The sequence below is a fragment of the Rhinatrema bivittatum genome, chromosome 4 (assembly GCF_901001135.1).
Source record: "Rhinatrema bivittatum chromosome 4, aRhiBiv1.1, whole genome shotgun sequence".
Classification (NCBI taxonomy): Eukaryota; Metazoa; Chordata; class Amphibia; order Gymnophiona; family Rhinatrematidae; genus Rhinatrema; species Rhinatrema bivittatum.
In genome coordinates this window covers 294853242-294868958 of record NC_042618.1, presented here as the reverse complement: position 1 = coordinate 294868958, position 15717 = coordinate 294853242, and the positions used below count along the sequence as shown (strand labels likewise).

At 41.6% G+C, this 15717-nt stretch overlaps 1 protein-coding gene across 1 annotated transcript in view; it reads right to left on the bottom strand.

The window, feature by feature from the left end:
* THBS1 (thrombospondin 1) overlaps positions 1 to 15717 on the bottom strand; it is a 204542-nt gene that overhangs the window by 65236 nt on the left and 123589 nt on the right. Inside the window, exons 14-15 of the mRNA XM_029600203.1 lie at positions 14316 to 14475; positions 9482 to 9600 (exon numbers count right to left, since the gene is read on the bottom strand). Coding sequence (XP_029456063.1) covers positions 9482 to 9600; positions 14316 to 14475 — 279 coding nt within the window. The remainder of the gene's footprint in view (positions 1 to 9481; positions 9601 to 14315; positions 14476 to 15717) is intronic.

Sequence of the window (15717 nt, the reverse complement as noted above, 5' to 3'; positions counted from 1 at the left end):
AATGGATGGGAGTAGGGAGTAAGGAGTGAGAGTGAGGAAGGGATGGAAATAACCCCTCTGGATGTGGCAACCTGGCCTGGTGGCAGCCAACTAAAGGGCAGGCAGTGTCTATGAGCACATGTTTTCTACAGAAAATATCCAGTTGTTGATCCAGGATATGTTTTCTAATTATGGCATGCTAAGTGGAAGCCAGGCAGTCAAGACTTCCAAGGTGGCAAACAGCCAAATATGGCAGAAGATTGGAGACTAAACAGCAAGATGTGTCATGGAATATGTATAATCTGTCTTTTAAGTGAGAAGTTCACAATTTCATAGTAAAAATAGTTTTAGTTTTATTAAAAAGATGCTGTATAATTACACAGGATCCATACCCTGATGGATCACAGAAATCTTTTTTAATGTTCTTATCTCAATACAGGATGGTGCATTTGTTTTCAGAAGCCCATGGATCAAAATGGAATATGCCAGTCATCATCTTCTCACACTCCATGACATTCCAGTAGCCCAGTTCTTTCGACTCCGCCACTTCTGTTCCTCACGAGCAGATTTTTACAACAGTCCCATGTTATGATGGATCTGTTTCTTTCATGGGGCTACCCACGATGTGTTCTGAAACATGCCCGGAAATGAGCCCTTTTATAAACTGTGACCTTTTGCTCACTCCACAAATCCAGTTCTCCTCCGCTACTCCCACCTGTGTACTCCACCTCTTGGATCAGGCAGGTCAGATTTGTAATATCATTAAATGACATTGGCCCGTACTTTCTCCCCTGGCTCCCTTCCAGGGAGCCAGGGGAGAAAGTTTTGCCTTCTATCAAGGCCGTAATCTACGGGACTTATTAGTCTCAACAGAACTAAGTATGGAGTCTACCCCCTCCATTTCCGATCAGGGACATTATCCCTACAGCTGTCATGCCTATACCTTATCGTGTGCCTTTTCTTGTTTTCAGCATCCCCATAATGGCAAGTCATATGCTTTGAAAGATGTTTCTAATTGCTGTTCCACCAGGGTCATGTATGTCATATACTGCTCCTGTCATTTACTGTACGTGGGTAAGACACTTCAGATGCTGAAAACAAAAATATCCAAAAATTGCAGTTACATTTAACAATCTAGAATTGAAGCCCTGTTAGTTTCTCACTGGATTGGACAAAGTCATTCCATTTCAGATTTGAGGTTCTTTGCAATTGAAGTTGTGCAATCACAGAGCAATGGAGGCAATTTTCGTCAACTACTGATTCATCAGTAACAATGGTGGATATACACTTTGAGCTCCATTACCCCTTTACATCTCAATCATGAGATAGAATGGAATTCCTTTTTCTGACTTTCATTTTTAGCTTTATAGTATTCGTGCCTCTCTAGTCCCTTCTACAAATCTTGATCCCCTTTCCCTATTGGTTTGAGTCCTTGGTCTTTGATTTGTTGTGATTGGTCATGTGACTTTTTGGCACACATTTTTGAATCACTCTTTTTGAGCTATCCCTCAGTATGCTCATCTAAGTTTGACAGTATTCTGTTATCTATTTCATTTATTGATGAGAAATTGTTATATCGCCAGAATCACAGTATACTCCTTAAGATTACATTTTTGATACTTTGTTTTCTGCAATTGTCTCTGGTTTGCTGTAACTTGTTACTTGCCCTGTCTGTCATTAATATTTTTTCATTTTGTTTATAGAATTGTCCCTCCCGACTAAAATATTTTTCATCATCAAATTGTGAACTTCTCACTTAAAATACAGATTATACATATTCCATGTCACATCTTGTTAGTTAATATTTGTTTTGTGTCTCAGTTGATAATCTACTGCTTTGATTTATGCCTGTTCTTTGAGAGAGAAGATTGAAGATGATATCTTCAAGCACAGTAAGGAGGATCAGTGAGCAGGTGGCACATTACTTCATGACTTAAAGGCCTGGTTGAAGGACAAGCTGGCCAAGAGGAAGAGGTACACTAAGGAGACAGGAGGAGAAGCGCTATGCGCCATAGTCCTCACACCTATGGAGGAGCAGTCAAGGTACAGAAGCATTTGAGGGCCTATTGGAGGAGCACAACACTACAAGAGTGATGATAGATAAGCTTTACAGGCAGCTCTTGGAAGGTTTGTGACATCATTCATTATGTATTTCATATGACTGTCACAGATGTTGATCAATATGTGGAAATCTCATGAAAAACATTAGTTACAAGGTATTTGTGAGGTAACTTACATTTGCATATGTTTTTCATAGGCCCAACAGCCCACTGACACTCGGGGTGTCATACAGCTATAGTCTTGGGAGGAGTGAAAGAACATCCTCAGGAAGAAGGTCTAAAGGAGGAGGAAGAGGAGCAGGAAGAGGTAGCAGACCCTCTCATTATCGGCAATGTTTCCTATTCCAGACTGATGGAGGAAAGTCCCCTTTGGCGGGATATGAAGAGCCCCTGACACCTCACAAGAGCTAGAAATCCACAAGTGAAATACCCAGCAATGCCCCAGCAGGTGGCAGAGACACAGCAATCTAATTTAAGTGAATGTAAGGAGCAGTACTCCTTGAACACACACTACAGCTTCTTTTCAAAGCGGTTCGGCGGAACTTACATTCACTTAAATCCTCGAATGCACACTACAGTTTTTTTAAGCAGTCCGGTGGAATTCACATTCACTAAAACCCCGGATATATAAATAAGGAATTGTGATTACAATATTCCAAGCCAGATAATTCAATGACATGGTCCGGATCACACAAACAGCTGCACTCCTGAGAAGGAACAAACTGAGCACAAACGCTATAATAAATCATATAGCTCAATAGACAGAACAGGAGTAAAACTTCACACTATCTACCCTGCTGACATGCATAGCCCCTGAGGCAGCTCTTTACAAAGAGCAAAACTCGGCCAGAGTCAGGCAAGTTTCAATAAAGGTCTTTTTTATCTTCTCCAAGCTGTACAGCCCTAACCTCTTTATCCTTTCCTCATAGGGGAGCTATTCCATGCCATTTATCATTTTGGTTGCCTTTCTCTGTTCTTTCTCCTGTGCAACTCTATCTTTTTTTACATCCCGTACCTCTGTATGATTGCCCCTCAGACTGGCAGGTTGTAGGAGAACACTTGTTTCCAGATGGTGGAAGCCAGCCTCCTAGGAGAGATCCTGAGATATCCTGTCTCTGCTCTGATGTTTCCAGGGACCTCTGTTGTACAGAGCTCTGCAAGCTGCACATACACTGTGCTCTTCAGCAACTTCTCCTGGGCTGAAATGTTGTTCGAAAGTTCCAGCCAACCACAAGGACTGAAAACCATTTCCAGTAACAACACACTTCTCTAACGGCTATACACTGCTGTCTCTCTTTGTAATGCTGGCAGGGAACTACAACTCTTTTCCTTTCCTCCTCCAGACGGGAGGGGGGGGGGGGAATCCTCCAGAAGCCTGTCACAGTTCATTAGTAAAGAAATAAAATAAATTGCTACCATCTTCATTTCAGGTAGGCAACCCCTTCCAGGCTGTTAAGCTGCATGACCCAAATATGCCTCTTCCCCACTCTCACAGCTATCAGGCTGTGGGGCATTATGCTTGCAACAGGGGAAACACTAAGCACCGCACAATCCCTGTTCCACAAAAATAACTGTAAATGCCCCACTAAATGACTGCTATGCCAGTTTTAAGACAGGCAAGGCTGACATCCAGTCCCCTGAACTTTTGCTGCATCCTAACTCTGGCCTAAAACAATGGAAAATAGTAGAGAAACAGGAGATCTCCAAATGCTGACGAGGCAATGCATACACCCGAAAGAGGGTTTCTGGGTACTTCTCTAGAGCAGCTTCAGCTTTGAAAGAGGCCCACTTTCGCCTTTGCTGGCTGGGCCAATGACTCAATGCATACTCACAAGAGGTCTTAGGCTTGGGGGATACTCACAGTAAAAGCATGGAAGGATATACCTAAAGGGCCCTTGTTTCTGGATGGAATCCTGTGTCTCAGGGTGCACTCAGGTTTCTACCTAAAGTTTTCATATCAGTGCAAATCTTATAGCTGTACATTTAGGGGTAGATTTTCAGAGGGTTATGCGCATACGTTACGCACGTTAGCCCTGAAAACCTACCCCAACCCCCCCCCCCCCCCCCGCGAGCCTATTTTGCATAGGCTTCTGGCGCGCGCAAAGCCCCGGGACATGCGTAAGTCCCGGGGTTTGCTAAAATGGGCAGTCCGGGGGGCGTGTCTGTGGTCTGGGGGCGTGTCTGAAGTCCGGGGCAGTCCGGGGGCGTAGCCGAGTGCCCCGACACAGCAGCCTGTGTCGGGGCCTGGCCAGCCGGCGCGCATAACTCCATCGAACAAGGTGGGGGGGGGGGGACAAAAACATTCCCTCCGAGGCCGCTCCGATTTCGGAGCGGCCTCGGAAGGAACGGAGGCAGGCTGCATGGCTCGGCGCGCACATGCTGCCGATTTTGCCCATCCTTGCACACGCCGACCCCGGATTTTAAAAGATACACGCGGCTACGCGTGTATCTTTTCAAATCCAGCGTACTTTTGTTCGCGCCAGTTGCGCGAACAAAAGTACACACACGCGCTGTTTTTTTAAATGTACCCCTTAGTCTTATAAATGGATACCAGAAAACTCATACTTCTCCTAGGCAAATGCAAAGGCACCTTACCCAAGATGTAACCATTACATCTCTGGCACGGCATATACCCTTCTCCAAATAGAAAATGCCTTCAGGAGGACAACAGCTGGTTATTCTTCAACGATAAGTGTTTAGAAGGCTTCTTACAGGCAGTGGTTAGCCTCTCTCAGTTTTCACAACTCCAAAGGCCACAGAAGCAGATCTAAGGTATTCAATCATTTACCATTCCATTCAAGACTGAAGCTTTGACAGAGTCTCCAGAAATTTCAGGTATGCAATGAATCCTCCAAGCTAGAAGAGCTCCTATCTTTAAACAAATAACCAAAATTTATACTAAATCAGCATGCCAAACAGCCAACCCTGTTCCCCCTAAAATGAAAGAGGCCTAGATCTTCTATTCAGCCCAAAAAAAAAAAAATACATACATGAGGTATGTTACAGCTATCTGACCATGGCATGTGAAAGGTCCACTGTAACTTCCTACCCTTTCCCTCCATTGCCAGATCCCCTTCCTCCCAAGTTCAGGAATTATCCACAAAACCTGCTATAATTAAAGGGTTTCCAAAAGGTTGCCTACCGATGGCCAAACCCTCATCTATGATTTGTGTGCCTGCACACTGCAGAACCAGTCCCAAGAAGATGAGATAATTCTGGAAAGACAACACAAAGGAATCTCCAATTCTCCAGAAAGGTTACACACAACAAACTTAACACTGTCTATCCATGCCTTCTGTAATGCTGCCAGAAGAAAGCCTTGCCATCATCCTCAAAAGTGTGGGTGGCATTAGAGATTGTATGCTCCATCTTATAACACAAACTGTGGGTGGTGAATTAAATGAATGACATCTGGCCCAAAACATGGCCACAGAGAAAACACCACCAGCTATTCAGAAGATGTAGAGAAGGAAAGAACATTTGTTCTAAGATTCCCCTCTGAAATATGTACTGCCATAACCTCCTGGACAAAAGGGTAACTATGTATTTCCAAACACCATATCTAGTTGATTACAATACTAAGAGTAAACTTTAGCACTCCACAGCCATCCATGAACTCTCTATTATTATTCCAACAGAGGCCTGTATAGTACTTTGTTGTTGGCCCAGAAATTGGCCATGTCATCTGCCCCTTTTGATTACTCAGCCACTCACTTCTAACATGCTGTGTTTCATTCAAGAAGGACTAGAGCCAACATCATAGCATAACACTGTAATGATATTTAGGAAATAGTTAAATCCTACTTAGTGCACTTACTGAACCTTTTCCTATGTTAGACCTATTAGGCTACCTCTGGCCAAGACACACACAATAAGGTATCCATCATGAAAACAGCTCTTCCTTGCCACAGGAGAGATCAGTCATTGAGCTGCCTTAAAACCCCCATTTCTCCAGGTAAATGTTTCTCTTCCAGTTTGGTGAGGAAAGCCTTCCAGTTAGTGGTAACAAATTTTCTTGGAAACAACAAGGCAGACAAAGATTTGGTGGAAAATCTTCTTAAGACACACAAAAGCCTTGGCTGTAACATGTCACTAAAGATACATTTATTGCGCTCTCATCTAGATTTTTTTCCACCAAACTGCGGAGCAGTGAGTGGTGAGCATGCCAAGTCAATGCACTAGGGCATTGAAGCAATGGAAAAATGGTATCAGGGCAAATGGAGCCCATCAATGCTTGCAGACTATTGTTGGACAGTGACAAGAGATGTTCATTTAATGAATACAAAAGATAAGTCAAAAAGAGCCAAGTAGCCACTGAATAAGGACTAAACTATGTACATATATACACATATTAGCTTTTGGTCTTTTGTTTCATAGTAAAGTTTATTTCTGTAATTCTTTTGCTGATTTAATTTTTAAAGTATTACAAAAACAGGACAAATGAAAAAATGTAAGATTACAATTTATGATTAAAACTTTACTATCTATGCAATAGACAGACATAAAATGTAAACATTTAAATATCATGGAAACAGTAGCCAATCAGCTGGTTTAATTGTCATTTTTGAATTTTGCATATCAACATCAATAATAAATGGAATATTTTATAACTGAAGCAGACAACTTCTAAAAATGTGTGTACTAGGGTTATTTGATGTGCCTGCTGTTTTGAAATATTTTATTTACATATGAGTTTACTTTTTGGATGCTATTCTTTTTGTCAACTCTTTTTTTTTTTACTAGTATGGTGTTACTATTATGACTGATGTTTTATGAGGAATGGTGATAATTCTGTTTTTCCATTTTGGCACTGCATACTAGGGATGTGAATCGTTTTAGGACGATTAAAATTATCGTCCGATAATTTTAATATCGTCTTAAACCGTTATGGAACACAATACAATAGAGATTCTAACGATTTATCGTTATAAATCGTTAGAATCGTGAGCCGGCACACTAAAACCCCCTAAAACCCACCCCCGACCCTTTAAATTAAATCCCCCACCCTCCCGAACCCCCCCCAAAATGACTTAAATAACCTGCGGGTCCAGCGGCGGTCCGGAACGGCAGCGGTCCGGAACGGGCTCCTGCTCCTGAATCTTGTTGTCTTCAGCCGGCGCCATTTTCCAAAATGGCGCCGAAAAATGGCGGCGGCCATAGACGAACACGATTGGACGGCAGGAGGTCCTTCCGGACCCCCGCTGGACTTTTGGCAAGTCTCGTGGGGGTCAGGAGGCCGCCCACAAGCTGGCCAAAAGTTCCTGGAGGTCCAGCGGGGGTCAGGGAGCGATTTCCCGCCGCGAATCGTTTTCGTACGGAAAATGGCGCCGGCAGGAGATCGACTGCAGGAGGTTGTTCAGCGAGGCGCCGGAACCCTCGCTGAACGACCTCCTGCAGTCGATCTCCTGCCGGCGCCATTTTCCGTACGAAAACGATTCGCGGCGGGAAATCGCTCCCTGACCCCCGCTGGACCTCCAGGAACTTTTGGCCAGCTTGTGGGGGGCCTCCTGACCCCCACGAGACTTGCCAAAAGTCCAGCGGGGGTCCGGAAGGACCTCCTGCCGTCCAATCGTGTTCGTCTATGGCCGCCGCCATTTTTCGGCGCCATTTTGGAAAATGGCGCCGGCTGAAGACAACAAGATTCAGGAGCAGGAGCCCGTTCCGGACCGCTGCCGTTCCGGACCGCCGCTGGACCCGCAGGTTATTTAAGTCATTTGGGGGGGGTTCGGGAGGGTGGGGGATTTAATTTAAAGGGTCGGGGGTGGGTTTTAGGGGGTTTTAATGTGCCGGTTTTGCGATTTTTCGATTTTTCACGATTTTTCACGATATTTTACCCCCCCAAACGGCAACAATACAATTCCCTCCCCCTCCCAGCCGAAATCGATCGTTAAGACGATCGAGGACACGATTCACATCCCTACTGCATACAGAGTCTGGCTTGTAGAAGTTCCGAATTTAGTTTTTGTCTACAAGTTTTTTTATACTTTACGGTCTTTTTATTCTGCATTTGGTGATGGTTTTTCTGTGTTCTGTATGTGTGACCAAAGTGAGGTATTCTGCTGGTATGTAATTTCTGTATAGGGATCTATAACAGCCTAATTTATTATCTTTTTCTAATAGGAGGTGTATTGGTATTTTAGGGCCTGGTGTTTCTTTTTCTTTAAGTGCTGGCAGTTAATGCTGTTTTGGTATAGAAGATTTACTATATTGTAATTGTAATTCAGTTTACTCATAGCTTTCTGAGGGTCAAGTTAGTAGAGAATATCTAGCTGTGAACAATGGTTGGAGTCTGTGTACCTTTGGGTTTAGGTAATTTGTATTTGATACTTTTTTGTAAGAATTTTATAATTGAATTTTGTAATAAATATGTGAATATAAACTGTTTACCCACTGTGGCTGATGACTGTTTCTGAGGGTCAAGACCATACTCAATATGTGTTACAACAGAATTAAGTCCATATCTATTCCAAATGTCTTGCTTTGGCAAGGTTTTCTGGTTGGCATCTTAGTATTGCATGTAAATATAATATGCATGTTATAAACAATATTTTTATCTCAATATCCTTTTCCATGTAAAATCTTTTATTATAAATGCATAGATTTTAATTGTGTGGGAAAAGTGTTTGGGGGGGGGGGGGGGGGGGGATGCCCCAGGCTTTGAGGTTTCCATAGGGCATCTAATGCCTTTGCACGGGTCCTTAGAGGTAAAATATAGGAATGGTTTCTCATTTAGAGGTAAGTACCACAGTTTGAAAAACGGAGTGATTTCTCCTTTAAGGTGAGAGGTAGCACAATTCAAAACATAGGGTGGCTTCTCTTTTAAAGTGCAAGGGTGGTTTACAGACTTTTATTTGAAGAGGGATTGGTAGCACAATCTTTATCCTAGATTGTTGAGAAGAAAAGGGTGTATTTAAATGAAAAGTAAGAGTTTTTTGATAAGTATTGTTTTACCTTTTGAAGGGCAGCTTCAGCACACAAAGAGTGCACAAAGGGGAACGCCCTTTGGCATGGCCCCTTCAGCATTGGAGCTGATGTCAGGGAATGGAGTGGGGTGGGAGGGTTGGACAAGGAGTATCTTTTCCCCGGCTCCCCTTCTCTCGGTGGTGTTGGTGTGTGTGTGGGGGGGTGTCTAGTGAGTGAGGACTGAGCTTTAATGTCCTCCTTTGCTTTCAGCTGCTGCTGGTTTCCTCTCTCCTAGGGCCAGCAGAGCTGCTGATGTTATCACCCATTTATAATTTGGTAAGATGAAGCACAGGAAATTTGAAAAGTAAGACAGTAGAAGAGTTGGAATTTGAATTTATGTCTTGGGGTTTCCCCATTTTGTAGTTTGGTATCCTTACTACTAAACCAAAGCTATATAAAAATGTCATAAAGTAATCTATTATGAATAACTATATAGTTGTAATCTATTTATTAATAATTTTCTCCAACTTGAAATTTACCTGCTCTGGATTGTGTTCCATTGGACAGTTGTCACATTGGTCTCCAACACCATCCATGTCTGTATCTCTCTGGTCAACATTATATACATAGGGACAATTGTCTCTCTCATTCAGAACACCTAGAAAGAAAAGTGAAGGGGTTAAAAACAAGAATTCCCTTAAAGATCATATGGGAACATTCAACACAAGAAAACCTAAACATACAAAAATACCAACTCAAATCATGAAATCTTTCTGGTTTTCAGTTTAAGAGTTGGAAAATGAGTTATCTCCCAATCACAAACAACAAATGGCAGATAGGGACCACAAAGCCCATCAAGTCTGCCCATTCCCGATGCAATAAAGCAGAGTCTATCCAATCTCAGGCTTTACACCCTCACATCTTATGAATCTCTTTGCTTATTCCATGCTTTTTCGTATTCTACTTACTGTTGTGGCCTCTACCATCTCCACTAGGAGGCAGTTCCAAATATTAACAACTGTCTGTGGAGAAACACTTTCCTTTCAGACATATATTGTGACTCTTTGTAATAGACTTTCCTTTCCATTGAAAAATGTTGACTTTTTGTGCATTGTAGAACAAGTTGGAAGTGCAATAGTATTCTGAACAAGCACCTCAACAGATCCAAACTACTACACACTGTTCTTATTGACTAGATTGGTGTGGCATGTTAGTGGTCAGTGTGAATTATCCAGAAAGGCCATGGGGACTTAAGAGACCGTATTTTCAGGTAACAGCCACACTGGTATTGGTGGTTGTTTGGATTATTGTGGGACCTTGTGATTTGAAATGGGAGAGATAAAGGTGTTGGGTGTAAACTAAAAAATTAATTTTGAATCCTCAGTTAAGGGGAGTTCATTGGAAGTGGCAAACACTAAAGGATAAAGAGTGATATCCTACATCCACTAGACCCTACACCCCAACTCCACTTTTTCCCGTGAGCTGAAGAAAGAGTATGCAGCCCTGGAAGCATATATGGAGAAACCATCCCAGGGTGAAAAGGGACCAAAACTTGTAAACCCCAAAGCTGCAGGCTCAACAATCACTGCACTTAAAAGGTGGAGAGTAATGATGTTTGATGACTCACTTTTAAGGTGCATGGAGGCATCCATCTGCTGACCAGGCATGTTCCTAGAAAGTGTGCTGTTTGCTAGGTGCCAAAATAAGACATTGCAGACAGAGTGATGAAAATCCTCAAGCCTGTTTACTAGGGGTGTGCATTTGTTAGAAATGAAATAGGAAATAATGACATTTCCTATTTATTTCCTTTCATTCTCAAAACAAAGTGATTAAAAATCGGATGAAATTTTGTCAGTTTTCATATCTTGTTTTGAAACCCCCCCACATAAAAATCTCACTGTTTGGACTAGGTCTAGGCCCAAGACCAGGGTTTCACCTAGGGAATAGGCCAAGGTCTTGGCCTACACCCAAGCACAATGCAGGCACCTTGAATTAAGCCTACACCCAAGACCTAGGCATAGGTCACAGCCTGATACCAAGGCCCGGTCCAGAGCTGAAAATGCCAAACACCAAAATGGCATCTTCCACTGAGGAGGAAGGAATAATTCCGGTGCATCCCTAGCAGATGCTGTCATTTAAAAGAAGATAGAGGAAAGAAGCAGACAGCGCATAAGGCCTGGGCCTTGACTTAGGCCTTTACATGGGAAGAAGCCCCGGAGTTGGGACCTGGCCTCCAGATTGAGCCCCAACATGGGCTTTGACCTAGGCCGAGGCAGAAGTCCTAGGTCGAGCATCGGGACCAGGCTTTGAAGCCTGTCCTTTGCATATGAGCTAGGGAGACCAGGGTTCAAATCCCACTGCTGCTCCTTCTGATCTTAGGCAAAAGAACTAACACTGTAGTTGTTGACCAGGATGAAAAAGCTAATGAGCATTAGCTTTTGTCCTTCAACTACTCTGTCTTCCATAGTAAGTAAGATAGCCATTATTGCTCATTTCAATAAGATATTATAGATTCATTATCTTTAGGAAGAGAGACATTGAGGGAATAATTTTGTAAAAGCCCACATAGGTAGGTGGTAAATACATGTACAAGATACACCAATTTTTATCTTACAAAAACTACCTGCACACAATTATGCCTGCTAATTTGTACACAGATATTTTGGGGGAAATAAGTAAGTGAAAAGCCCTCCTAAATCCCACTCATGGGAGCACTTCTGCTCAATCCAAGTAAACTTACACACCTATAGCACCTGACTGAAACCAGCAGAAAATCATTGCTTCCAGCCCACGCTTCCTGCATCTGTTATATAGTAAATGATCTCTGATTTGTGGTGGCAGTTTCAGATCTGACTGCTAATTTAGGCAAAATATATTTTCTTTTTCTATAATTGACATAAAAGTGAATAGATAATGAAGATAACAGTACAGCTGAATATTTGTGAGTTTGCAATTTTTAATCAAACCTTGCAGAAGTTTAGAAGCTTCTCTCTGTTCTCTGCTGTCTCATTTAAAGGGAAATTGCCAGTTAATGGGCTAATCAACAGTTTCTTAAAAGAATAACCCAAGGACCAGTGTAAACTATATCACAGGCACAGAATCCTCCAAAAAGGAAGACAGTATATCTTACTGTATGCTCAAAGAACTTGAACTATGGATCACAGGCACCAGCTATTTTCTGCTGCTCTACAGGAAGTTAATTGCACACCTGTGGTGCAGAAACAACCTCTGAGGGCATATGAACCAGGGAATAAAGTTCTAACTTTTCAGGTTACAAACTTTAATGGTTAGTGCCAAATCCATGGGCTCAAAAGAGGCTGCATGAGTTTAGTTCCACATTTATGTCCTAGGACACTGGCGGTTATCTAATTGGTGGGTGCAAAAGAAGGAGGCCATTCATAAATTTAGATATCAACAGATGTACTCGTACTGTTGAAACCACAAGTTCAGATTTCATAAGGGAATGAAGGTAAGACAAGTAGATTCCTTGGTTCACAATTAAAAGGATTTATATGGTGAGAAGAACCCCAAGTTGAGTAACGTTTCCACTTAAAAGAATAATTGCTTTTAGTAGATGACTTTATAGTTGAAAGAAGTACATCTTGAATCAGCTATGGACGGGATCTCTGCTTTAAGACTGTGCGTTCAACATCCATACAGTTAAATTAAGAACTGGTAGCATGGTGGTGCAGAAGAGTACCATCTTCTTGGGAAAGACGAGATTGGTTGTCTCCCAGATGTATTGGAGGTTTCATGGAAAACTGAATGAGATGCACATACCACACTTGTCTTTGCCATGCTGGAGTGTCAAGAATCATTGTGGCTTGCTCTCACTATGTGTGATATGGAAGGAAAAGCTTACATAAGACCTGTGTTCCAAGGTATCAGAAAGGAATCTGGAGCTTTCCACAGGAGAATGGGTTGGATGGAGCACAATTGATTTAATTTCTGGTTCTGTTCGGCCATGAAGATAGAAGGAGAAGATCCAAGAGTGTTCACCACCTGAATAGTTGATCAGCAATTTTTTGGTTTAATGATCACTCATGCTGGTGAAATATCCCAGTGAGTGTGTCTGCTGTTGCATTCTAGATGCTTAGTAGGTAAGATGCCCAGAGAGTTGTTTTGTTTTGGATTGCCCAGTGCCATATGTGCATGGCTTCCTGGCATAGTATCCATTGTATCCATGATCCTGTTCCTACCTGTTTGCTGACATAGAACATGGCTACTTGGTTGTCCATTTGTATTATTATATTTTTCCTTTTGAGGATGTAATGGAATGCACGACATGCATAGCGCATTTTTTTTATCTCCCAATTCATTAGCATAGCATTAGCTTACTGCATTAGGAGTTTAAAAATATTTTAATCTGAACATTAAAACCATGTGCTGAAATCAAGTGCACAGTGTTTTAGCGCTCAGCTTCCTGCATCTTCCTGTCTTTTTTTTTCTTCCTCGTGTGAACCAGTGTAAAGAGTAATAAACCTAGAAAAAAACTCAAAGAGGGAAACCAACCTTTCACACTTGTAGTTATAGTAAAAGTCCATGTTAAAAAATACATAAAGTTGAAACCATAATGGCACTAAAAACTCAGTAAATGTTCACATTATCATGAATCCATAAATGAGAATTATGTTAAAGACAAATTAGAAATTAAGCTGTGCTTAATTGCATTAGTATACCCCCCTTGCATGCGCTGACCCAAAATTTTATAACAGTTATCACCAGTGAGCGCATGTTATAAAATCGTTCGCCCACGTGTGCTCGCTGGGTAGCGCGCACACATGGACGCGCATGCGTAACATTTGAAAATCTACCCCTAAGTACGTAAATGAGTTAGTAGGAGATAAAGTAACTTGCCCAACATTACAAGAAGTATCAGTGAAGGACAAGGAATGTGAACCTTGACTTCGTTGATTCACAGGTAGGAATGCCAACTGGCTCCAGATTTTCAGAACAGAATGATCCAGCCCTGGTTTTACTCCATTGCAATGCTGGTACTTATTCAGATTTCCCTATTGCGTTCCCTAAGAAAAGCAAGACTAAGTACCTGCATTCAGGTGAATAAAAGCAGGACTGGATCATCCTGTCCTAAAAATCTGGAGCCAGTTGGCAACTCTTTTCGCAGGCCATTGCTCTAACCTCTAGGCCCCTCCTCCTACTGATGTGTAAAGGGAGATGCATGATGGCGGAGAGAGGCCCAAAAGGGTTTCATGATATACGGCTGTATTATATACCTAAATGAAAAAACGGATCCATGTAGAAATCCGCTAAGCATCAAAAGACGTTTGGAAGTCATGTACCTCTGGTCTTCCTTCACACTAATCAGCTCTGTATATATGTTGTGCATTACAGAGATAGCAGATAGAACCTTACCATCCCCATCTATGTCCACAGCACAGGCATCTCCTTCTTGATTGTTATCAGTGTCTGTCTGATCAGGGTTATGATTATAAGGGCAGTTATCACAGCGGTCACCAACATCATCCCTGTCATAGTCGTATTGCTGGGGGTTATATATGAATGGACAGTTATCCTGTAATAGAAAGAAAAATTACTAAATTATCAAAAAAGCAGGAACATTCATAAATAAAAGTCTAAAAATAAAAAAAAACTTTCCTTGGCCATTTTTAAGCTGCAGATTTAAATACAAAAATGAATAAAATAAAACATCAATACATATTTTGGCTAAACATGAATTACAGCAATAACGTAATAATTCACTAACTGCACAAAATGTGGCTACTATCAGACCAGGGATCCTCAAATGGGGAATGCTAGGGAAAAAAGCTGGTCCTTAAGTAACTTTCTGAACCGAAGGTCAGATTCTGTCCTGAGGACGTCAGGAAGAGCATTCCAGGGGACGGCATTTCTAAAAATTGTTTGTTGTTACTGTTTTGATGCCAAGAAGCCATGAGAAGCAAATTCAAAGTGCCTTTTGGTACTCAAGAAGTTAAAATGCATGGAGGCAATATATTCTAAGAAAGCTGAGCACCTAACCTAGGAGCCTCAGTTTTAGGTCCCTAAAGTTAGGAGAATTTTCAGCCGAACTTTAAGTGCCTACATTTAGGCCTGCTATTTCCCTAGAGTTAGGCACCTAGGTTAGTCACCCAGTGCTAAAAATCAACACTAGTTGCCTTACTTATGTCCCTCAACCTGACCCTGTCCTTGGGCCTAAATTCCAAAGTTTGGCACATAAACTATTATAAAATTGACCCTGAAATATTTTAGATATTTGGGCTGCACAGTTTAAAAAGATTGCAGTTTGAAATTTCAGAAGTAGTTACGTGTTCCACAATAATAGAATACTTCTGGAATAAACTGGATGTCTATCTTTAAAAGTCTGGTGCATGTCAGCAAAAATATCCCTGTGTGTCTTGGACAATGGTCAACAATTACACCAGAGTACATAATTGTGCAATCTCTAGATGCACAACAGTTCCTGCAAAGAAAACAAATTACGTTTTTAGTTGTGTTTCGTTTAGGGAACTTGGCCTCATAAGATCATATGTGTGACCAACTTTTAAATCATTCATCAAACACATTCACATTTTACTCCAGGGGGGTTTCAATACCAAAAATTTAAAAAATATGCAAAATTCTGAATAAGATATTTATTATATAATCACAGTCTGAGTTGTAATTAATTTAAACTCCAAAACCAGAAAAAAAGTTCTTACTCAAAGTTGTACAATCTTTAAGATTTTGGGGCAGAATTCCTTTGGTGCATTTCAATAGTGCACCTTAACTAGGGCTTCTGATTTTTGGTAAATTTACT